Raw genomic sequence first — 26527 nt, forward strand, 5'->3', positions numbered from 1 at the left:
AAGTGTATGACGCTGACGAATCAGCATCATACACTTTTCATCGTTCCCACCCAGCTTCTTTCACTGCAGAAATACAGCGTGACGTCACCCACAGGTCCTTCAACCTTGTCGCCGGACAAAGAAGATACATCGGCTCCAGGCATCCAAAAGGTTAATATGCTCGTCTCTAGGGAGTTTGCTATGCTTACTTGCACATGGTGATGCTGCTGCAAATTCAACTGTACTCTGGCGCCTGGAGCGGATGTGTCTTCTCTCTTCCGACGCCAAGGTTGAAGGACCTGTGGGTGACGTCACGCTGTGTCTGCAGTGAAAAGCTGGCTGGGAATGATTTCACCCACAGGTCCTTCAACCTTGGCGTCGGACGAGAGAAGACCCATCAGCACCAGGCGTCAGAGAGTACAGTGCAGGGTATGTGCAGGTAAGCATAGCAAACTCCCTAGAGACGAGCATATTAACCTTTTGGATGCCTGGAACAGATGTATCTTCTTTGTCCGATGACAAGGTTGAAGGACCTGTAGGTGACGTCACGCTGTATTTCTGCAGTGAAAGAAGCTGGGTGGGAACGATGAGAAGTGTATGATGCCGATTTGTCAGCGTCATACACTTCTATTCACAACGCCCAGTTGGTAAAAACACAATACATGCCCAGTTGAAAATACGAGAAAACACGCCCAGTTGTCCATTGAAAAGCACATTTGCATAAATATAAAATTGATCATAACTTGGGCAAAAATGATCGTTTAAAAAAAAATTATAATGTGCTGTTATCTACATTGCAGCGCCCATCACATTCAATAGGAGATAGGGATTTGATAATCTGGTGACAGAGCCTCTTTAAGATCTTATCGCGATGGTATAGCGTGCCTTCCAGATTGCATGCAATGATCCCTGCGGTCTCACCGTTGTGTTGGAGATGTGGAGACCAGGTGGGCACGATTTTACACATCTTCTGGGAGTGCCCGCTGCTGCCAGATTTCTGGTCAGAGGTGTGGGACATCTCCAAATTCACAGATTTCCTCCCGCGTACGCTGGCCTTTTTCCTGCTCCCCCTGTCCGAGGTTCCATTATCTACGTACCGACGCTCTGTGGTTCGCCACCTGGTGAACGCAGCTAGAGCGTGTATGCGCTGTGGAGACAAACTTGCCCTCCATCGGTTGGCATGTGGTTCGGCAAGATCCAGGAGATTATGAGAATGGAGGATCTCACGGCATCCATGAGAGGGACTCATGCTAAATTCCTCAAAACTTGGTATCACTGGGTCAGATTCCAATCTTCTGTTGAGTTCAGGAACATCGTGGCTTCTTGAATATAATCCCGAGGCATAGGGGGCACTGTTAGTTTTCTTCCCTCCCTTTCCTCTCTCTCTGTCTCATCTCCTCTTTTGCTTTTCTCTCTCTTTCTGCTATGTCTACTCACGGACCATTGTGCATGACTGCGGGTTCAGGATGCATAGGTCGTCCGTTTCAATTAATGCATCAGATGTGCGTTTATGTTCTTTTTACACTTATTGTGGAAACATATAGTGGCCTGCGAGCCGATGTTTGTGCTGCAGATGTTTGCACTATCGTGTTTTGTGTTGTGGAAAACGGAAAATAAAATCATTTATAAAAAAAAAAGACACACCTAGTGGATTGTCCTGTGGGATCAAGACACACTCTCCATTATTGCAGACCCTCCAGCAGGTACTTACCTGTATTCCTGGAAGTCTTCTGAAGGTGTAAGCCTCTTAGGGAGCAACCTGTAGTCTGGGGCTGGTATCTCCCTCCTCTCCCGGTCACCGCTTCCCTCTACGGAGGTGGTAGGTTCCCGCCGCGGGTGGGGTCTCCTCTAGGGGAGAGAAGCTCTCCTGGGCTCAGGCCTGGCTTTAGTTTGCAGAGAGGGAGACAGGACTCGTGACCCAGCGTTTGGCCGCTTCCGGCTCACTACAGTGACCACTTACACTTGCGGCGCACGTCACTTCCAGTGGGAATGACGCGCGGACGTCCCAGGAAGCGGTGCTCCGGCGGCCCAGGTAGGGAGGAGGGGCTACAGCGCGTCATAGCCTGGGAGCCACCCCAGCCAATCCTAGGCCTATTTTAGGCCTGAACCAAGACAGCTCCTCCAGCAAAGTAACCAGCATGAAAGCTCCAGGAGAAGCAGCAGGACGCGTGCAACGACCTGAGCGATCAGACCCAGCAAGATCCTCCAGTCCGGTACTTTAAACGGCATGGGATCTTCTAGGAAGCATGGTAGGACAAACCTTTTTTTCCCATTTATTAATTTTGTCCTTCCTTGTATATTGCATGTTTCCTAGGTCAGAGAGGGTCCCAGGAAAAAGTTGGACAAGGCTTGCAACAAGGAATTTGCCGTGTGTTGTAGGAAGCTGGCAGCCTCTTATCAAAAACGATTATGCCAGCTTTGTTTAGATAAAATCCTGGCAGAGGAATCCACCAGCCTTGCCTCAAGCATAAAAGATGTAGTGCGAACAGAGGTTAAATCATGATCTTCCTCGCACCTCTTCTGGCAAGACACGGCAGGGCCTAGGCGTTTCTAATTCCTCCAGTGAAGAGATTTTGAGGAGGAATTTTCTGAATTTTCCTCTGACGAAGATGGGGGAGGGAAAAACCTATTTCCAGCGGAGGATGTAGACCAACTTCTTAAATCAGTCCAGGCCACTATGAATATCTATGATCCCAAGGAACCCCGGTCCATTCAGGGCATTATGTTTGAGGTCCTAGGAAACATAGGACTTTTCCTAGTCACGGGAATATAACCAGCCTCATTAGGAGGGAATGGAAGAACCCTGACAGAAAGTTAAGCATTCCCAAAATTTTGAAAAGAAAATATCCCTTTGAGGAGCATTTAAGTAAGGACTGGGATAGTTTCCCAGACTGGATGCCCCAGTAGCGAAGATATCCTGGATGCCTTACCTTTTGAAGATCTGGGTTCCCTCCCCGATCCTATGGATAGGAAGGCGGACTATTATCTAAAAAGAACCTGAAATAAAATAAAAAGAGACACGGCGCCACATAGTGCAATAAAAGTGATAGAACCAACGGGAGCAATTAAACATCAGGAAAATTGCTCACCTTAGATAGATTCCCTTTTGTATTTAAACGTGCGTGTATCGCACCATGTGTATTGGCCTGATGAAGACGCCGGTCCGGCATTGAAACGCGTAGCCCTGTCTTTTGCAAATAAATACATTTATTTCAACTCCATTCTACTTGACATCCTTACTAGCAGCGCCGTTGGTCCTTTTTGTTCTACTGCATTCAGCTAAAAAGAACCTGGGAAGCCTCTGCAGGGGCCTTTAACCCCTTAACCACCTTTTCACGGCGCTCTGACGTAAGCCCGGCACGGGTGTCCTGTGCCGGCTAGAGCGGGTGTCCGGAGGTCAAGTCTGAAGACACCTGCTCTAAAGGGTGGGATCAATTTCAACATCGATCTCACCCGTTTAACCCCTTAGATGCGGCACTCAATAGCGAGCGTCGCATCCAAGTGGTTTTGGAGGGAGCTCCCTCTCTCACTCCATCGGCACCCTGCAATCGCAATGTGCCAATGGCAGCTGGGGGCCTAACAAAGGCCCCCAGGTCTGCCTGTGGTGGATGCCTGGCAATAATGTATTGGATGCCTGGCAGAAGTATTGCAGTGTATTATAAAAGCGATCAGAAGATCACATAGTGAAGTCCCCTAGTGGGACTAAAAATAAAGTTATCATAAAGTTTAATAAAAGAATAATAAATAAAAATCCCAAATAAAAAAAATGAAAAACCGACTTCTTCCCTTATATAATACTTTAATATGAAGAAACCCCACCTATAAAGATTGTTATTTAACCCGCACGGTGAACGCCGTAAAAAATAAAATGAAAACCAATGCCAGAATTGCTGTTTTCTGTTCATCCTGCCTTAAAAAAAATGTGCTAAAAAGTGATCAAAAAGTCGCATCTACTCCAAAACGGTACCAATAAAAGCTAGAAGTCGTCCTGCAAAAAACAAGCCCTCACACAGCTGCATCGGCGTAAAAACAAAACAATTGTGGCTCTTTAACCCCTTCCCTCTTTAGCCACTTTTGACCTTCCTGACAGAGCCTCATTTTTCAAATCTGACATGTGTCACTTTATGTGGTAATAACTCCGGAATGCTGTTACCTATCCAAGCGATTCTGAGATTGTTTTCTCGTGACACATTGCACTTTAAGTTACTGGCAAAATTTGCTCGATATGTTCAGTATTTAATTGTGAAAAACACCAAAATGTAGCGAAAAATTGCAAAAATGCGCATTTTTCTCAATTTAAATGTATCTGCTTGTAAGACAGGCAGTTATAACACACAAAAATGTTGCTAACTAACATCCCCCATATGTCTACTTTTAGATTGGCATTGTTTTTTGAACATCCTTTTATTTTTCTAGGACGTTACAAGGCTTAGAGCCATTCGACCAGGCTCAGGAGTGAAAGCGTACCATGTCAAATTGAGGCCTAATTTGGCGATTTACAAAGTATTGGTTCACAACTGCAGAGGCTCAGATGTGAAATAATAAAAAGAAACCCCTGAGAAGTGACCCCATTATGGAAACTGCACCCCTCAAGGCATTTATTAAGGGGTGTAGTGAGCATTTTCACCACACAGGTCTTTTCCATAAATGAATGCGCTGTGGATGGTGCAAATTAAAAATTTATATTTTTCCCTAGATATGGCATTCAGTGGCAAATATGTAGTGCCCAGCTTGTGCCACTGGAGACACGCATCCCAAAATTTTTTAAAAGGGTTCTCCCGGGTATGAAGATGCCATATATGTGGAAGGAAACTGCTGTTTGAGCACGCTGTAGGGTTCAGAGCGAAGGGAGCGCCATTTGGCTTTTGGAGAGCGGATTTTGCTTGGTAGTAGTTATGTTTGAGTATTGCTGGTGTTTCCATTTATAATGTGGGGGTACATGTAAGCTGGGCAGAGTACACCAGGGGCATAGTCAGGGGGTATAATAATGGGGTAAAAAAAATAATAAAATGATCCATAGATGTGTGTTACGCTGTGAAGCAATCCTTTCTGCACAGGCCGTTGTCGCACTGATATGTGGCGTCCTTTCTTATGCCCCTTTTGGTCCACACTCCGTACCTTTGCAGTTTGGGGAATTGCTGGTAAAGTGTTGTCCTGGTATAATATGGGCACCGTCGCTTCTAGCGGATATGTTTGGGCCCTCCCCTTCCTGGTTCCCTAACTTTAGGTCCTTGATAAATTGCCTCTTGAAACAGAAGAAATGTTCCCCTCGGGCACAACTGCATATTTTTTATTTCCTGACTTATTGAAGCCTTAACTAATTTTATTTTTTCATAAACGTAGTGGTATGAGGGCTGGTTTGTTGCGGGACGAGCTGTAACGATTATTGGTATCATTTTGGGGTACATGCAACTTTTTGATCACCTTTTATCCTATTTTTTGGGATGCCAGGTAAACAAAAAAACGCAATTCTGGCACAGCTTTTTTAGTTTTATTTATACAGCGTTCACCATGCGTTATAAATTACATGTTAACTTTATTCTGCGGGTCAGTACAATTCCGGCGATACCTAATTTATAGAACTTTTTTATGTTTTACAACTTTTTGCACAATAAAATTACTTTTGTAAAAAGAATGTATTTTTTCTGTCGCCAAGTTGTGAGAACCTTAACTTTTTAATTTTTTTGTCGACGGAGTTGTATGAGGGCTTGTTTTGTTGCGGGACGAGCTATAGTTTTTCTAGGTACCATTTTTGGATATGTGCGACTTTTTGATCACTTTTTATTACAATATTTGTAGGGCAAAGTGACCAAAAAACAGAAACTCTGGTAAAGTTTTTTACATTTCTTTTTTACGCTGTTCACCGCGTGCAATAAATAATATAATATTTTGATACCTCAGGTCGTTACGGTCGCGGCGATACCAAATACGTATGGTTTATTATTATTTTTCAATAATGAAGGACTTGATAAAACACAATCCCCCTTTTACTCTTATTTTATTACTTGCAACATTTATTATTTTCAAACTTTTATTTTTATCACTTTTTTTTTTACAGGATAAGACCCCAAATAAGATCTTCAGTCCCACCTTGGGACTTAAACTTAGTCCTTACTAACCTATGACGGGTTCATCCTTTGGACTCCCTGTCCATTAAATTTCTCACTGTAAGGTCGGATTAACACGAGCGTGTGCGTTTTGCACACGGAAAAAACGCGGCGTTTTGCGTGCACAAAAGGCACTTAACAGCTCCGTGTGTCAGCCCCGTGTGATGCGCGGCTGCGTGATTTTCGCGCAGCCGCCATCATTATGACACTCCGTTTGGATGTTTGTAAACAGAAAAGCACGTGGTGCTTTTCTGTTTTCATTCATACTTTTCACTGCTGTTGCGCGAATCACGTTCGTCCCACGGAAGTGCTTCCGTGTGGTGCGCGTGATTTTCACGCACCCATTGACTTCAATGGGTGCGTGATGCGCGAAATACGCACAAAGAACGGACATGTCGTGACTTTTTCGCAGCGGACTCACGCTGCGTAAAAATCACGCAACTGTCTGCACGGCCCCATAGACTAATATAGGTCCGTGCGACGCGCGTGAAAATCCCGCGCGTCGCACGGACGTATATCCCGTTCCTCTGAATAAGCCCTAAAGATGACCTTTTCACTAGCGGTTAACACCGCCCGAAGAGTAAGTGAAATTCAGGCCCTCTCGGCATTCCCCCCCTTACACTTTAGTATTGGACGATAGAGTAATTATGAAGACAACCAGGTTTTTTGCCAAAGGTAATTTCCCCTTTTCATCAGGACCAAGAGATTATTCTTCTCTCCTTTTGTGACTCCCTGAAAAATCCAAAAGGAGCAGGAATTTAATTGTTCAGATGTGAGGAGATGCTTAGTGCACTACCAGGAGGTCACAAAGGACTGGAGGTCTTCAGAGAATCTCCTTATTCAGTTCCAGGGTCCAAATAGAGGTTCGGCAGCCCCACAATAGCCCGGTGGATTAAACAGGCCATACACTTGGCCTACATGGGCCAGAACACTAATCCCCCAGAATTCTTTGGAGCTCATTCCACCAGAGCTGTATCTACTTCTTGGGCAGAAAGAGCCAACGCATCTCTAGACCGGATTTGCAGGGCGGCTACGTGGAGTTCCCTATGCCATGATTGGGCTTCCTCTGATGGTTGCATAGGTAAACATTGCTGGTACAATAACCCTATCCCCTAGTGGTGGTTTCCATTTAGAATGTGAACTACAAATTCCTTTTCCTCTTTCATGTGTAAAAGGTAAAGCCCAGATCTCCACAACCCTCCTGTCATCAGTGTCAGCACAAGAACCATGCCACTCATCCGGAATATTGAACCGCATAGGAGCACGTTTTATTGTATGTCATGGATACACGCAGCAACGGTCATCTCAACTGACAGCCGGTCAGACGCAGCGAGCGCCACTGATAAATGGCAGGATTGTATAGCTGGCAGGGGAAGGATTTTTCCAGATCTTTAACAATAAAGTTTAATGAAGAAAGCAGAGGATGTACTCTCACTAACACCGCTTCCTGTACTCTTTTCAATCAACTTTATTTACACAGTCACCGCCGAACATGATATTTGTTCCTCCGCTCCATCGTTGTCTGCTTTCCATTGAGACTCTTGACTTATCTGTGTCATATTTTGAGAACTAGACATCGTTTATGGCTTAGGACAAGCACAGGACCATATTACAATTCATACAAATGCCGCATTGGACTGAGCTGTAATAAGACACCCACAGGTTTTTAAGGGGCCCTATTGTACCTCTGTATGTTTCCAATTTTATACAAAGGTTTTTTGTGTATGAATCGGACAAAAAAAAATGGTGGCATGCTCCATCTGACCCCATATTACAAGATATTGTCCCTTAGAAACATTGGTTATAGGGAAGAACGTCTCTAACATGGTGCCATCCGCTGGTCCACAGTTCTGCCATTATTTTCCCTAGTTCTTAAACTTGAGAGGGGTCTCTTACATATAAAGGTGCTGCCTTGTGTAAATACAATCCCCTTCCTATAGTAAATACGTCATTGCTCCCCTTATGGTCACGTGACATCACTTTGTCGATGACTTCATACATGACTGCACTGTTTACAAGCAGGTGGTGGGGGGGGGTGGTTGTAACAATTTGGTTCCATTTACACAAAGCAGCACAATAACGTGACTAACCCGACCCAAGATCTCAGTCTGAATAGTCATCTTGTACTTACATCACATGATAAACATATATTGCGGAAGCCGTAAAGCAGGACGGTCTCAACTATATCAAATTCAGGTGTCTTTAAAGGATCTCTCACCAGGACAGACCCCAGGGTTCCTGTAAGACATCCTAATACCAATAAACTAGTAGGTGCAAATCTTACAAGTTTATGCCAGCTGAACGCGAATCGCAGATCTAGTGGTCGTACCGGGATAAGTGGCTGCAACAACACTCCGGCACAAACACAAGATTGGATAGGTATAAATTCATCCGGTCATACTTGTTTCCCCGACATCAGTCTGTGGCCGGCTTATGTTCATGATTACATTTAAAATGAATCTACAGACATCTCATACTGATCCAGAGTTACATCCTGTATTATACTCCAGAGCTGCACTCACTATTCTGCTGGTGGAGTCACTGTGTACACACATTACTTCTCTCATAATGATCTCGAGTTACATCACGTATTATATTCCAGAGCCGAACTCACACTTCTGCTGGTGGGTCACTGTCTACATATAGTGCTTAGGCCCCATGCACACGCCCGTAATTAGGGGCCCATAGACTTCTATTCACCATGGGTACCTTCCTGTTTGCTTATGGGAAGGTGCCCGGGCCGTTGGAAAATATACAACATGTACTATTTCAGGCCGTAATTACGGCACGGGCAGGCCCATAGAAGTCTATGGGGCTCCCGTAATTACGTGTGGCTACGTGTGTGCACCTGTAATTACGGGAGCGGTGCTAGGCGACGTCAGGGGATTCCCCTGTCTGCATCATTCCCAGCCCCTCTTTTTTTTTTTACGGGCCCGTAAATAAGGGTGGAATACGGATGACAACGGACCCATATTTCCGGGGACGGGTCAAAAACCTGTCACAAAGGACCCGTATTTACGCCAGTATTTACAGGAGGGAAAAAATACAGTCATGTGCATGGGGCCTTATCCTGTACTGATCCGGAGTTACAGCCTGTATTAGGCCCTGTTCACACAGAGTTTTTTGACGAGTTTTTTGGCGCGGAAACCGCTCCGCAAAACTCGTCAAAAAACGGCCAAAAATGCCTTTCATTGATTTCAATGGGACGCGGAGGCGGTTTTTTACCGCGAGCGGAAAAACCGCCTCGCGGTAAAAAGAAGCGACATGACCTATCTTGAGGCGGTTTCCGCCTCCAAAACCCCATTTCAATCAGTGGGAGACGGAAAAAAAATGCCTCAACGAGTGTTATGACACGTTTTTGTCAAACCTCTGTGCAAAAAAACGCCTGGAGCAGATGTTGCAGGAGGAATTTTCCTCCTGCAAAAAACTCAGTGTGAACTAACCCTTATACTCCAGAGATGCACTCACTATTCTGCAATCTTCACATCTGAATTCTCCCAATATTTCCTGCTTATTCAGTGTCTGCACAAAGCTTATTCTTGTGATCTGGGCAGTATAGCCTTTACACCAAGCACTTTGAAAAGAGTGACTACCCCCTACATTATATGAGCTCAAAGCTTGCTGATTGTTTCCCATAAACACCAGCAGAATTGTGAATGCAGCTCTGCAGTATAATACAGGCTGTAACTCAAGATTGGTAATGCAATGTATTTACAGGGTCACACAAATATATGTAAATGTCCTGCTGCGGCCGGCACACTGGCTGACAGGGTATCTCACAGAAGCCGGACATTAAAAAACGCAACACCCTATCACCCCCCCCCCCCCTCCCGCCTGTTTGCATATCACTATATAACGGCAGATTTGCAGTACAGGACACTGGGGAAGCTGGGTCATGACCCATTTGCGGGTTATACTTAACAAAATAGGACGACTCAAGTATTTATTTCTACTGTGCAACTCGGGAAAATAAATTGCTATTTAAAGGGGGTCTTCCTTGGTGACAGGTCCCCTTTAAATGTCAATGTGCAGCATCATGTCGGCCCAGCTCGTCTCCGCAGGCAGCACACTCACACAAGCTATTTGGGATCATGAAAACCACAATTTTTAGTCTGCGGGCGGCAGAAGATGCAATCACTCGAGAAGCAGCGATTTCACCCATCACGGTGACATGAGACTCCCGTAATACTGCGCCTGACCGGATCTCCTCGTCTGCTGTCTATATAGAGAAGTCCCATGAAGTGGGGGGTGGGATTTCTCGACTCCGTCCTCCCACATTCCAGTTATCTTTAATATCGTCTATATCACGAACGCGGGAAGCAGCGCTCTCCATAACACGGTCTCCGACAAGCAGCTGGAAGATCATCTCACGACGCTCTCATAAGAAGCAAGGTCACACGAGGGGGACTTTATTTTGGCCAGAACACTAAGCATTACTTCAATGCATAGACCACGGATGGGGCCCATGACTTGTTCAGCGGCTATTATAATACCACAGCAGCGTGACGCCTTCTGTTCAGCTGGTCTCATAGGAGGAGAGCAAAGCAGCGTCCACCGGCTCCATGCACGACGGACACGTGAACGAACGCATAAGCCAGTTATCTATACACTCCATGTGGTAGATGTGCATACACGGCAGGAAGCGAACTAGATCCCCACTGACGAAATCCAACATACAGATCACACACCTGCAGAGAGACAACCCAGTGTTACATGCAAAAAGAGTAGTAGTTATATTCTTGTACATAGGAGGCAGTATTATAGTAGTTATATTCTTGTATATAGGGGGCAGTATTATAGTAGTTATATTCTTGTATATAGGGGGCAGTATTATAGTAGTTATATTCTTGTATATAGGGGGCAGTATTATAGTAGTTATATTCTTGTATATAGGGGGCAGTATTATAGTAGTTATATTCTTGTATATAGGGGGCAGTATTATAGTAGTTATATTCTTGTATATAGGGGGCAGTATTATAGTAGTTATATTCTTGTATATAGGAGCAGTATTATAGTAGTTATATTGTTGTACATGGGGAGCAGTATTATAGTAGTTATATTCTTGTATATAGGAGGCAGTATTATAGTAGTTATATTCTTGTATATAGGGGCAGTATTATAGTAGTTATATTCTTGTATATAGGGGCAGTATTATAGTAGTTATATTCCTGTATATAGGAGGCAGTATTATAGTAGTTATATTCTTGTATATAGGGGGCAGTATTATAGTAGTTATATTCTTGTATATAGGGGGCAGTATTATAGTAGTTATATTCTTGTATATAGGGGGCAGTATTATAGTAGTTATATTCTTGTATATAGGGGGCAGTATTATAGTAGTTATATTCTTGTACATAGGAGCAGTATTATAGTAGTTATATTCTTGTATATAGGGGGCAGTATTATAGTAGTTATATTCTTGTATATAGGGGGCAGTATTATAGTAGTTATATTCTTGTATATAGGAGCAGTATTATAGTAGTTATATTGTTGTACATGGGGAGCAGTATTATAGTAGTTATATTCTTGTATATAGGAGGCAGTATTATAGTAGTTATATTCTTGTATATAGGGGCATTATTATAGTAGTTATATTCTTGTACATAGGGGGCAGTATTATAGTAGTTATATTCTTGTATATAGGGGCATTATTATAGTAGTTATATTCTTGCACATAGGGGGCAGTATTATAGTAGTTATATTCTTGTATATGGGGGGCAGTATTATAGTAGTTATATTCTTGTATATAGGAGCAGTATTATAGTAGTTATATTCTTGTATATAGGAGCAGTATTATAGTAGTTATATTCTTGAATATAGGAGCAGTATTATAGTAGTTATATTCTTGTATATAGGGGGCAGTATTATAGTAGTTATATTCTTGTATATAGGAGGCAGTATTATAGTAGTTATATTCTTGTATATAGGGGGCAGTATTATAGTAGTTATATTCTTGTACATAGGGGCAGTATTATAGTAGTTATATTCTTGTACATAGGAGCAGTATTATAGTAGTTATATTCTTGTATATAGGAGCAGAATTATAGTAGTTATATTCTTGTATATAGGAGCAGTATTATAGTAGTTATATTCTTGTACATAGGGAGCAGTATTATAGTAGTTATATTCTTGTATATAGGGGGCAGTATTACAGTAGTTATATTCTTGTATATAGGGGGCAGTATTATAGTAGTTATATTCTTGTATATAGGAGCAGTATTATAGTAGTTATATTCTTGTATATAGGGGCAGTATTATAGTAGTTCTATTCTTGTATATAGGGAGCAGTATTATAGTAGTTATTTTCTTGTATATAGGAGGCAGTATTATAGTAGTTATATTCTTGTATATAGGGGCAGTATTGTAGTAGTTATATTCTTGTATATAGGGGCAGTATTATAGTAGTTATATTCTTGTATATAGGAGCAGTATTATAGTAGTTATATTCTTGTACATTTTGGGCAGTATTATAGTAGTTATATTCTTGTACATAGGGGCAGTATTATAGTAGTTATATTCTTGTATATGGGGGCAGTATTTAGTAGTTATATTCTTGTAAATAGGAGGTAGTATTATAGTAGTTATATTCTCGTATATAGGAGGCATTATTATAGTAGTTATATTCTTGTATATATGGGGCAGTATTATAGTAGTTATATTCTTGTACATTGGGGGCAGTATTATAGTAGTTATATTCTTGTATATAGGGGGCAGTATTATAGTAGTTATATTCTTGTATATAGGGGGCAGTATTATAGTAGTTATATTCTTGTATATAGGAGCAGTATTATAGTAGTTATATTGTTGTACATGGGGAGCAGTATTATAGTAGTTATATTCTTGTATATAGGAGGCAGTATTATAGTAGTTATATTCTTGTATATAGGGGCAGTATTATAGTAGTTATATTCTTGTATATAGGGGCAGTATTATAGTAGTTATATTCCTGTATATAGGAGGCAGTATTATAGTAGTTATATTCTTGTATATAGGGGGCAGTATTATAGTAGTTATATTCTTGTATATAGGGGGCAGTATTATAGTAGTTATATTCTTGTATATAGGGGGCAGTATTATAGTAGTTATATTCTTGTATATAGGGGGCAGTATTATAGTAGTTATATTCTTGTACATAGGAGCAGTATTATAGTAGTTATATTCTTGTATATAGGGGGCAGTATTATAGTAGTTATATTCTTGTATATAGGGGGCAGTATTATAGTAGTTATATTCTTGTATATAGGAGCAGTATTATAGTAGTTATATTGTTGTACATGGGGAGCAGTATTATAGTAGTTATATTCTTGTATATAGGAGGCAGTATTATAGTAGTTATATTCTTGTATATAGGGGCATTATTATAGTAGTTATATTCTTGTACATAGGGGGCAGTATTATAGTAGTTATATTCTTGTATATAGGGGCATTATTATAGTAGTTATATTCTTGCACATAGGGGGCAGTATTATAGTAGTTATATTCTTGTATATGGGGGGCAGTATTATAGTAGTTATATTCTTGTATATAGGAGCAGTATTATAGTAGTTATATTCTTGTATATAGGAGCAGTATTATAGTAGTTATATTCTTGAATATAGGAGCAGTATATAGTAGTTATATTCTTGTATATAGGGGGCAGTATTATAGTAGTTATATTCTTGTACATAGGAGCAGTATTATAGTAGTTATATTCTTGTATATAGGAGCAGAATTATAGTAGTTATATTCTTGTATATAGGAGCAGTATTATAGTAGTTATATTCTTGTACATAGGGAGCAGTATTATAGTAGTTATATTCTTGTATATAGGGGGCAGTATTACAGTAGTTATATTCTTGTATATAGGGGGCAGTATTATAGTAGTTATATTCTTGTATATAGGAGCAGTATTATAGTAGTTATATTCTTGTATATAGGGGCAGTATTATAGTAGTTCTATTGTATAGGGGGCAGTAATATAGTAGTTCTATTCTTGTATATAGGGGGCAGTAATATAGTAGTTATATTCTTGTATATAGGGGGCAGTATTATAGTAGTTATATTCTTGTATATAGGAGGAAGTATTATAGTAGTTATATTCTTGTATATAGGGGGCAGTATTATAGTAGTTATATTCTTGTATATAGGGAGCAGTAGTATAGTAGTTATATTCTTGTATATAGGGGGCAGTATTATAGTAGTTATATTCTTGTATATAGGAGGCAGTATTATAGTAGTTATATTCTTGTATATAGGGGGTAGTATTATAGTAGTTATATTCTTGTATATAGGGGCAGTATTATAGTAGTTATATTCTTGTATATAGGGAGCAGTATTATAGTAGTTATATTCTTGTGTAAATAGGGGCAGTATTATAGTAGTTATATTCTTGTACATAGGGGGCAGTATTATAGTAGTTATATTCTTGTATATAGGGGGCAGTATTATAGTAGTTATATTCTTGAATATAGGGGGCAGTATTATAGTAGTTATATTCTTGTACATAGGGAGCAGTATTATAGTAGTTATATTCTTGTATATAAGGGGCAGTATTATAGTAGTTATATTCTTGTATATAGGGGGTAGTATTATAGTAGTTATATTCTTGTATATAGGGGCAGTATTATAGTAGTTATATTCTTGTATATAGGGGCAGTATTATAGTAGTTACATTCTTGTACATAGGGGCAGTATTATAGTAGTTATATTCTTGTACATAGGAGCAGTATTATAGTAGTTATATTCTTGTATATAGGGGTAGTATTATAGTAGTTATATTCTTGTATATAGGAGCAGTATTATAGTAGTTATATTCTTCTAGATAGGGGACAGTATTATAGTGGTTATATTCTTGTACATAGGGGCAGTATTATAGTAGTTATATTCTTGTATATAGGAGCAGTATTATAGTAGTTATATTCTTGTATATAAGGGGCAGTATTATAGTAGTTATATTCTTGTATATAGGAGGCAGTATTATAGCAGTTATATTCTTGTATATAGGAGCAGTATTATAGTAGTTATATTCTTGTATATAGGAGCAGTATTATAGTAGTTATATTCTTGTATATAGGGAGCAGTATTATAGTAGTTATATTCTTGTGTATATAGGGGCAGTATTATAGTAGTTATATTCTTGTACATAGGGAGCAGTATTATAGTAGTTATACTCTTGTATATAGGGGGCAGTATTATAGTAGTTATATTCTTGTACATAGGGGGCAGTATTATAGTAGTTATATTCTTGTATATAGGAGACAGTATTTAGTAGTTCTATTCTTGTATATAGGAGGCAGTATTATTGTAGTTATATTCTTGTATATAGGGGCAGTATTATAGTAGTTATATTCTTGTACATAGGGGGCAGTATTATAGTAGATATATTCTTGTACATAGGGAGCAGTATTATAGTAGATATATTCTTGTATATAGGAGGCAGTATTATAGTAGTTATATTCTTGTATATAGGAGGCAGTATTATAGTAGTTATATTCTTGTATATAGGAGGCAGTATTATAGTAGTTATATTCTTGTATATAGGGGGCAGTATTATAGTAGTTATATTCTTGTATATAGTGGGCAGTATTATAGTAGTTATATTCTTGTATATAGGGGCAGTATTATAGTAGTTATATACTTGTATATAGGAGCAGTATTATAGTAGTTATATTCTTGTATATAGGAGGCAGTATTATAGTAGTTATAATCTTGTATATAGGGGCAGTATTATAGTAGTTATATTCTTGTATATAGGGGCAGTATTATAGTAGTTATATTCTTGTACATAGGGGGCAGTATTATAGTAGTTATATTGTTGTACATGGGGAGCAGTATATAGTAGTTATATTCTTGTATATAGGAGGCAGTATTATAGTAGTTATATTCTTGTATATAGGGGCATTATTATAGTAGTTATATTCTTGTACATAGGGGGCAGTATTATAGTAGTTATATTCTTGTATATAGGGGCATTATTATAGTAGTTATATTCTTGCACATAGGGGGCAGTATTATAGTAGTTATATTCTTGTATATGGGGGGCAGTATTATAGTAGTTATATTCTTGTATATAGGAGCAGTATTATAGTAGTTATATTCTTGTATATAGGAGCATTATTATAGTAGTTATATTCTTGTATATAGGGGCATTATTATAGTAGTTATATTCTTGTATATAGGAGCAGTATTATAGTAGTTATATTCTTGTATATAGGGGCATTATTATAGTAGTTATATTCTTGCACATAGGGGGCAGTATTATAGTAGTTATATTCTTGTATATGGGGGGCAGTATTAGAGTAGTAATATTCTTGTATATAGGGGCAGTATTATAGTAGTTATATTGTTGTACATGGGGAGCAGTATTATAGTAGTTATATTCTTGTATATAGGAGGCAGTATTATAGTAGTTATATTCTTGTATATAGGGGCATTATTATAGTAGTTATATTCTTGTATATAGGAGCAGTATTATAGTAGTTATATTCTTGTATATAGGGGCATTATTATAGTAGTTATATTCTTGCACATAGGGGGCAGTATTATAGTAGTTATATTCTTGTATATGGGGGGCAGTATTAGAGTAGTAATATTCTTGTATATAGGGGCAGTATTATAGTAGTTATATTCTTGTATATAGGAGACAGTATTTTAGTAGCTCTATTCTTGTATATAGGAGGCAGTATTATTGTAGTTATATTCTTGTATATAGGGGCAGTATTATAGTAGTTATATTCTTGTATATAGGGGGCAGTATTATAGTAGATATATTCTTGTACATAGGGAGCAGTATTATAGTAGATATATTCTTGTATATAGGAGGCAGTATTATAGTAGTTATATTCTTGTATATAGGAGGCAGTATTATAGTAGTTATATTCTTGTATATAGGAGGCAGTATTATAGTAGTTATATTCTTGTATATAGGGGGCAGTATTATAGTAGTTATATTCTTGTATATAGTGGGCAGTATTATAGTAGTTATATTCTTGTATATAGGGGCAGTATTATAGTAGTTATATACTTGTATATAGGAGCAGTATTATAGTAGTTATATTCTTGTATATAGGAGGCAGTATTATAGTAGTTATAATCTTGTATATAGGGGCAGTATTATAGTAGTTATATTCTTGTATATAGGGGCAGTATTATAGTAGTTATATTCTTGTACATAGGGGGCAGTATTATAGTAGTTATATTCTTGTACATAGGGGGCAGTATTAGAGTAGTAATATTCTTGTATATAGGGGCAGTATTATAGTAGTTATATTCTTGTATATAGGGGCAGTATTATAGTAGTTATATTCTTGTATATAGGGGGCAGTATTATAGTAGTTATATTCTTGTACACAGGGGGCAGTATTATAGTAGTTATATTCTTGTACATAGGGGGCAGTATTAGAGTAGTAATATTCTTGTATATAGGGGCAGTATTATAGTAGTTATATTCTTGTACATAGGAGCAGTATTATAGTAGTTATATTCTTGTACATAGGGGGCAGTATTATAGTAGTTATATTCTTGTATATAGGGGCAGTATTATAGTAGTTATATTCTTGTATATAGGGGGCAGTATTATAGTAGTTATATTCTTGTATATAGGGGGCAGTATTATAGTAGATATATTCTTGTACATAGGGAGCAGTATTATAGTAGATATATTCTTGTATATAGGAGGCAGTATTATAGTAGTTATATTCTTGTATATAGGAGGCAGTATTATAGTAGTTATATTCTTGTATATAGGAGGCAGTATTATAGTAGTTATATTCTTGTATATAGGGGGCAGTATTATAGTAGTTATATTCTTGTATATAGGGCAGTATTATAGTAGTTATATTCTTGTATATAGGGCAGTATTATAGTAGTTATATTCTTGTATATAGGGGCAGTATTATAGTAGTTATATTCTTGTATATAGGGGGCAGTATTATAGTAGTTATATTCTTGTGTATATAGGGGCAGTATTATAGTAGTTATATTCTTGTATATAGGGGGCAGTATTATAGTAGTTATATTCTTGTATATAGGGGCAGTATTATAGTAGTTATATTCTTGTATATAGGGGCAGTATTATAGTAGTTATATTCTTGTACATAGGGGGCAGTATTATAGTAGTTATATTCTTGTACATAGGGGGCAGTATTAGAGTAGTAATATTCTTGTATATAGGGGCAGTATTATAGTAGTTATATTCTTGTATATAGGGGCAGTATTATAGTAGTTATATTCTTGTATATAGGGGGCAGTATTATAGTAGTTATATTCTTGTATATAGGGGGCAGTATTATAGTAGTTATATTCTTGTATATAGGGGGCAGTATTATAGTAGTTATATTCTTGTATATAGGGGGCAGTATTATAGTAGTTATATTCTTGTACATAAGGGGCAGTATTATAGTAGTTATATTCTTGTATATAGGGGGCAGTATTATAGTAGATATATTCTTGTACATAGGAGCAGTATTATAGTAGATATATTCTTGTATATAGGAGGCAGTATTATAGTAGTTATATTCTTGTATATAGGGGGCAGTATTATAGTAGTTATATTCTTGTATATAGGGGGCAGTATTATAGTAGTTATATTCTTGTATATAGGGGCAGTATTATAGTAGTTATATTCTTGTATATAGGGGCAGTATTATAGTAGTTATATTCTTGTATATAGGGGCAGTATTATAGTAGTTATATTCTTGTATATAGAGCAGTATTATAGTAGTTATATTCTTGTACATAGGGGGCAGTATTATAGTAGTTATATTCTTGTATATAGGGGGCAGTATTATAGTAGTTATATTCTTGTATATAGGGGGCAGTATTATAGTAGTTATATTCTTGTATATAGGGGGCAGTATTATAGTAGTTATATTGTTGTACATGGGGAGCAGTATTATAGTAGTTATATTCTTGTATATAGGAGGCAGTATTATAGTAGTTATATTCTTGTATATAGGGGCATTATTATAGTAGTTATATTCTTGTACATAGGGGGCAGTATTATAGTAGTTATATTCTTGTATATAGGGGCATTATTATAGTAGTTATATTCTTGCACATAGGGGGCAGTATTATAGTAGTTATATTCTTGTATATGGGGGGCAGTATTATAGTAGTTATATTCTTGTATATAGGAGCAGTATTATAGTAGTTATATTCTTGTATATAGGAGCAGTATTATAGTAGTTATATTCTTGAATATAGGAGCAGTATTATAGTAGTTATATTCTTGTATATAGGGGGCAGTATTATAGTAGTTATATTCTTGTACATAGGAGCAGTATTATAGTAGTTATATTCTTGTATATAGGAGCAGAATTATAGTAGTTATATTCTTGTATATAGGAGCAGTATTATAGTAGTTATATTCTTGTACATAGGGAGCAGTATTATAGTAGTTATATTCTTGTATATAGGGGGCAGTATTACAGTAGTTATATTCTTGTATATAGGGGGCAGTATTATAGTAGTTATATTCTTGTATATAGGAGCAGTATTATAGTAGTTATATTCTTGTATATAGGGGCAGTATTATAGTAGTTCTATTGTTATAGGGGGCAGTAATATAGTAGTTCTATTCTTGTATATAGGGGGCAGTAATATAGTAGTTATATTCTTGTATATAGGGGGCAGTATTATAGTAGTTATATTCTTGTATATAGGAGGAAGTATTATAGTAGTTATATTCTTGTATATAGGGGGCAGTATTATAGTAGTTATATTCTTGTATATAGGGAGCAGTAGTATAGTAGTTATATTCTTGTATATAGGGGGCAGTATTATAGTAGTTATATTCTTGTATATAGGAGGCAGTATTATAGTAGTTATATTCTTGTATATAGGGGGTAGTATTATAGTAGTTATATTCTTGTATATAGGGGCAGTATTATAGTAGTTATATTCTTGTATATAGGGAGCAGTATTATAGTAGTTATATTCTTGTGTAAATAGGGGGCAGTATTATAGTAGTTATATTCTTGTACATAGGGGGCAGTATTATAGTAGTTATATTCTTGTATATAGGGGGCAGTATTATAGTAGTTATATTCTTGAATATAGGGGGCAGTATTATAGTAGTTATATTCTTGTACATAGGGAGCAGTATTATAGTAGTTATATTCTTGTATATAAGGGGCAGTATTATAGTAGTTATATTCTTGTATATAGGGGGTAGTATTATAGTAGTTATATTCTTGTATATAGGGGCAGTATTATAGTAGTTATATTCTTGTATATAGGGGCAGTATTATAGTAGTTACATTCTTGTACATAGGGGCAGTATTATAGTAGTTATATTCTTGTACATAGGAGCAGTATTATAGTAGTTATATTCTTGTATATAGGGGTAGTATTATAGTAGTTATATTCTTGTATATAGGAGCAGTATTATAGTAGTTATATTCTTCTAGATAGGGGACAGTATTATAGTGGTTATATTCTTGTACATAGGGGCAGTATTATAGTAGTTATATTCTTGTATATAGGAGCAGTATTATAGTAGTTATATTCTTGTATATAAGGGGCAGTATTATAGTAGTTATATTCTTGTATATAGGAGGCAGTATTATAGCAGTTATATTCTTGTATATAGGAGCAGTATTATAGTAGTTATATTCTTGTATATAGGAGCAGTATTATAGTAGTTATATTCTTGTATATAGGGAGCAGTATTATAGTAGTTATATTCTTGTGTATATAGGGGGCAGTATTATAGTAGTTATATTCTTGTACATAGGGGGCAGTATTATAGTAGTTATATTCTTGTATATAGGAGACAGTATTTTAGTAGTTCTATTCTTGTATATAGGAGGCAGTATTATTGTAGTTATATTCTTGTATATAGGGGCAGTATTATAGTAGTTATATTCTTGTACATAGGGGGCAGTATTATAGTAGATATATTCTTGTACATAGGGAGCAGTATTATAGTAGATATATTCTTGTATATAGGAGGCAGTATTATAGTAGTTATATTCTTGTATATAGGAGGCAGTATTATAGTAGTTATATTCTTGTATATAGGAGGCAGTATTATAGTAGTTATATTCTTGTATATAGGGGGCAGTATTATAGTAGTTATATTCTTGTATATAGTGGGCAGTATTATAGTAGTTATATTCTTGTATATAGGGGCAGTATTATAGTAGTTATATACTTGTATATAGGAGCAGTATTATAGTAGTTATATTCTTGTATATAGGAGGCAGTATTATAGTAGTTATAATCTTGTATATAGGGGCAGTATTATAGTAGTTATATTCTTGTATATAGGGGCAGTATTATAGTAGTTATATTCTTGTACATAGGGGGCAGTATTATAGTAGTTATATTGTTGTACATGGGGAGCAGTATTATAGTAGTTATATTCTTGTATATAGGAGGCAGTATTATAGTAGTTATATTCTTGTATATAGGGGCATTATTATAGTAGTTATATTCTTGTACATAGGGGGCAGTATTATAGTAGTTATATTCTTGTATATAGGGGCATTATTATAGTAGTTATATTCTTGCACATAGGGGGCAGTATTATAGTAGTTATATTCTTGTATATGGGGGGCAGTATTATAGTAGTTATATTCTTGTATATAGGAGCAGTATTATAGTAGTTATATTCTTGTATATAGGAGCATTATTATAGTAGTTATATTCTTGTATATAGGGGCATTATTATAGTAGTTATATTCTTGTATATAGGAGCAGTATTATAGTAGTTATATTCTTGTATATAGGGGCATTATTATAGTAGTTATATTCTTGCACATAGGGGGCAGTATTATAGTAGTTATATTCTTGTATATGGGGGGCAGTATTAGAGTAGTAATATTCTTGTATATAGGGGCAGTATTATAGTAGTTATATTGTTGTACATGGGGAGCAGTATTATAGTAGTTATATTCTTGTATATAGGAGGCAGTATTATAGTAGTTATATTCTTGTATATAGGGGCATTATTATAGTAGTTATATTCTTGTATATAGGAGCAGTATTATAGTAGTTATATTCTTGTATATAGGGGCATTATTATAGTAGTTATATTCTTGCACATAGGGGGCAGTATTATAGTAGTTATATTCTTGTATATGGGGGGCAGTATTAGAGTAGTAATATTCTTGTATATAGGGGCAGTATTATAGTAGTTATATTCTTGTATATAGGAGACAGTATTTTAGTAGCTCTATTCTTGTATATAGGAGGCAGTATTATTGTAGTTATATTCTTGTATATAGGGGCAGTATTATAGTAGTTATATTCTTGTATATAGGGGGCAGTATTATAGTAGATATATTCTTGTACATAGGGAGCAGTATTATAGTAGATATATTCTTGTATATAGGAGGCAGTATTATAGTAGTTATATTCTTGTATATAGGAGGCAGTATTATAGTAGTTATATTCTTGTATATAGGAGGCAGTATTATAGTAGTTATATTCTTGTATATAGGGGGCAGTATTATAGTAGTTATATTCTTGTATATAGTGGGCAGTATTATAGTAGTTATATTCTTGTATATAGGGGCAGTATTATAGTAGTTATATACTTGTATATAGGAGCAGTATTATAGTAGTTATATTCTTGTATATAGGAGGCAGTATTATAGTAGTTATAATCTTGTATATAGGGGCAGTATTATAGTAGTTATATTCTTGTATATAGGGGCAGTATTATAGTAGTTATATTCTTGTACATAGGGGGCAGTATTATAGTAGTTATATTCTTGTACATAGGGGGCAGTATTAGAGTAGTAATATTCTTGTATATAGGGGCAGTATTATAGTAGTTATATTCTTGTATATAGGGGCAGTATTATAGTAGTTATATTCTTGTATATAGGGGGCAGTATTATAGTAGTTATATTCTTGTACACAGGGGGCAGTATTATAGTAGTTATATTCTTGTACATAGGGGGCAGTATTAGAGTAGTAATATTCTTGTATATAGGGGCAGTATTATAGTAGTTATATTCTTGTACATAGGAGCAGTATTATAGTAGTTATATTCTTGTACATAGGGGGCAGTATTATAGTAGTTATATTCTTGTATATAGGGGCAGTATTATAGTAGTTATATTCTTGTATATAGGGGGCAGTATTATAGTAGTTATATTCTTGTATATAGGGGGCAGTATTATAGTAGTTATATTCTTGTATATAGGGACAGTATTATAGTAGTTATATTCTTGTATATAGGGGCAGTATTATAGTAGTTATATTCTTGTATATAGGAGCAGTATTATAGTAGTTATATTCTTGTATATAGGGGCAGTATTATAGTAGTTATATTCTTGTATATAGGGAGCAGTATTATAGTAGTTATATTCTTGTATATAGGGGGCAGTATTATAGTAGTTATATTCTTGTACATAGGGGGCAGTATTATAGTAGTTATATTCTTGTACGTAGGAGCAGTATTATAGTAGTTATATTCCTGTATATAGGGGCAGTATTATAGTAGTTATATTCTTGTATATAGGGGCAGTATTATAGTAGTTATATTCTTGTATATAGGGGGCAGTATTATAGTAGTTATATTCTTGTATATAGGGGGCAGTATTATATTAGTTAGGGGCAGTATTATAGTAGTTATATTCTTGTATATAGGGGGCAGTATTATAGTAGTTATATTCTTGTATATAGGGGCAGTATTATAGTAGTTATATTCTTGTATATAGGAGGCAGTATTATAGTAGTTATATTCTTGTATATAGGGGCATTATTATAGTAGTTATATTCTTGTATATAGGAGCAGTATTATAGTAGTTATATTCTTGTATATAGGGGCATTATTATAGTAGTTATATTCTTGCACATAGGGGGCAGTATTATAGTAGTTATATTCTTGTATATGGGGGGCAGTATTAGAGTAGTAATATTCTTGTATATAGGGGCAGTATTATAGTAGTTATATTCTTGTATATAGGAGACAGTATTTTAGTAGCTCTATTCTTGTATATAGGAGGCAGTATTATTGTAGTTATATTCTTGTATATAGGGGCAGTATTATAGTAGTTATATTCTTGTATATAGGGGGCAGTATTATAGTAGATATATTCTTGTACATAGGGAGCAGTATTATAGTAGATATATTCTTGTATATAGGAGGCAGTATTATAGTAGTTATATTCTTGTATATAGGAGGCAGTATTATAGTAGTTATATTCTTGTATATAGGAGGCAGTATTATAGTAGTTATATTCTTGTATATAGGGGGCAGTATTATAGTAGTTATATTCTTGTATATAGTGGGCAGTATTATAGTAGTTATATTCTTGTATATAGGGGCAGTATTATAGTAGTTATATACTTGTATATAGGAGCAGTATTATAGTAGTTATATTCTTGTATATAGGAGGCAGTATTATAGTAGTTATAATCTTGTATATAGGGGCAGTATTATAGTAGTTATATTCTTGTATATAGGGGCAGTATTATAGTAGTTATATTCTTGTACATAGGGGGCAGTATTATAGTAGTTATATTCTTGTACATAGGGGGCAGTATTAGAGTAGTAATATTCTTGTATATAGGGGCAGTATTATAGTAGTTATATTCTTGTATATAGGGGCAGTATTATAGTAGTTATATTCTTGTATATAGGGGGCAGTATTATAGTAGTTATATTCTTGTACACAGGGGGCAGTATTATAGTAGTTATATTCTTGTACATAGGGGGCAGTATTAGAGTAGTAATATTCTTGTATATAGGGGCAGTATTATAGTAGTTATATTCTTGTACATAGGAGCAGTATTATAGTAGTTATATTCTTGTACATAGGGGGCAGTATTATAGTAGTTATATTCTTGTATATAGTGGCAGTATTATAGTAGTTATATTCTTGTATATAGGGGGCAGTATTATAGTAGTTATATTCTTGTATATAGGGGGCAGTATTATAGTAGTTATATTCTTGTATATAGGGACAGTATTATAGTAGTTATATTCTTGTATATAGGGGCAGTATTATAGTAGTTATATTCTTGTATATAGGAGCAGTATTATAGTAGTTATATTCTTGTATATAGGGGCAGTATTATAGTAGTTATATTCTTGTATATAGGGAGCAGTATTATAGTAGTTATATTCTTGTATATAGGGGGCAGTATTATAGTAGTTATATTCTTGTACATAGGGGGCAGTATTATAGTAGTTATATTCTTGTACGTAGGAGCAGTATTATAGTAGTTATATTCCTGTATATAGGGGCAGTATTATAGTAGTTATATTCTTGTATATAGGGGCAGTATTATAGTAGTTATATTCTTGTATATAGGGGGCAGTATTATAGTAGTTATATTCTTGTATATAGGGGGCAGTATTATATTAGTTAGGGGCAGTATTATAGTAGTTATATTCTTGTATATAGGGGGCAGTATTATAGTAGTTATATTCTTGTATATAGGGGCAGTATTATAGTAGTTATATTCTTGTACATAGGGGGCAGTAATATAGTAGTTATATTCTTGTATATAGGGGGCAGTATTATAGTAGTTATATTCTTGTGTATAGGGGGCAGTATTATAGTAGTTATATTCTTGTATATAGGAGGCAGTAATATAGTAGTTATATTCTTGTATATAGGGGGCAGTATTATAGTAGTTATATTCTTGTACATAGGGAGCAGTATTATAGTAGTTATATTCATGTACATAGGGGGCAGTAATATAGTAGTTATATTCTTGTACATAGGGGGCAGTATTATAGTAGTTATATTCTTGTATATAGGGGGCAGTATTATAGTAGTTATATTCTTGTATATAGGGGGCAGTATTATAGTAGTTATATTCTTGTACATAGGGAGCAGTATTATAGTAGTTATATTCTTGTATATAAGGGGCAGTATTATAGTAGTTATATTCTTGTATATAGGGGGTAGTATTATAGTAGTTATATTCTTGTATATAGGGGCAGTATTATAGTAGTTATATTCTTGTATATAGGGGCAGTATTATAGTAGTTACATTCTTGTACATAGGGGCAGTATTATAGTAGTTATATTCTTGTACATAGGAGCAGTATTATAGTAGTTATATTCTTGTATATAGGAGGCAGTATTATAGCAGTTATATTCTTGTATATAGGAGCAGTATTATAGTAGTTATATTCTTGTATATAGGGAGCAGTATTATAGTAGTTATATTCTTGTATATAGGAGGCAGTATTATAGCAGTTATATTCTTGTATATAGGAGCAGTATTATAGTAGTTATATTCTTGTATATAGGGAGCAGTATTATAGTAGTTATATTCTTGTGTATATAGGGGCAGTATTATAGTAGTTATATTCTTGTACATAGGGAGCAGTATTATAGTAGTTATACTCTTGTATATAGGGGGCAGTATTATAGTAGTTATATTCTTGTACATAGGGGGCAGTATTATAGTAGTTATATTCTTGTATATAGGAGACAGTATTTTAGTAGTTCTATTCTTGTATATAGGAGGCAGTATTATTGTAGTTATAT

At 36.0% G+C, this 26527-nt stretch overlaps 1 protein-coding gene across 1 annotated transcript in view; it reads right to left on the reverse strand.

Annotated features, from left to right (window-relative positions):
- Positions 1-7327: 7327 nt before the first annotated feature.
- Positions 7328-26527, reverse strand: part of LOC142750203 (RING finger protein 11-like) — a 52240-nt gene continuing 33040 nt past the window's right edge. Inside the window, exon 3 of the mRNA XM_075859104.1 lies at positions 7328-10774. Within this exon, the coding sequence (XP_075715219.1) occupies positions 10603-10774 (172 nt within the window). The 3' untranslated portion in view covers positions 7328-10602. The remainder of the gene's footprint in view (positions 10775-26527) is intronic.

The sequence above is a fragment of the Rhinoderma darwinii genome, chromosome 3 (genome assembly GCF_050947455.1).
Source record: "Rhinoderma darwinii isolate aRhiDar2 chromosome 3, aRhiDar2.hap1, whole genome shotgun sequence".
Classification (NCBI taxonomy): Eukaryota; Metazoa; Chordata; class Amphibia; order Anura; family Rhinodermatidae; genus Rhinoderma; species Rhinoderma darwinii.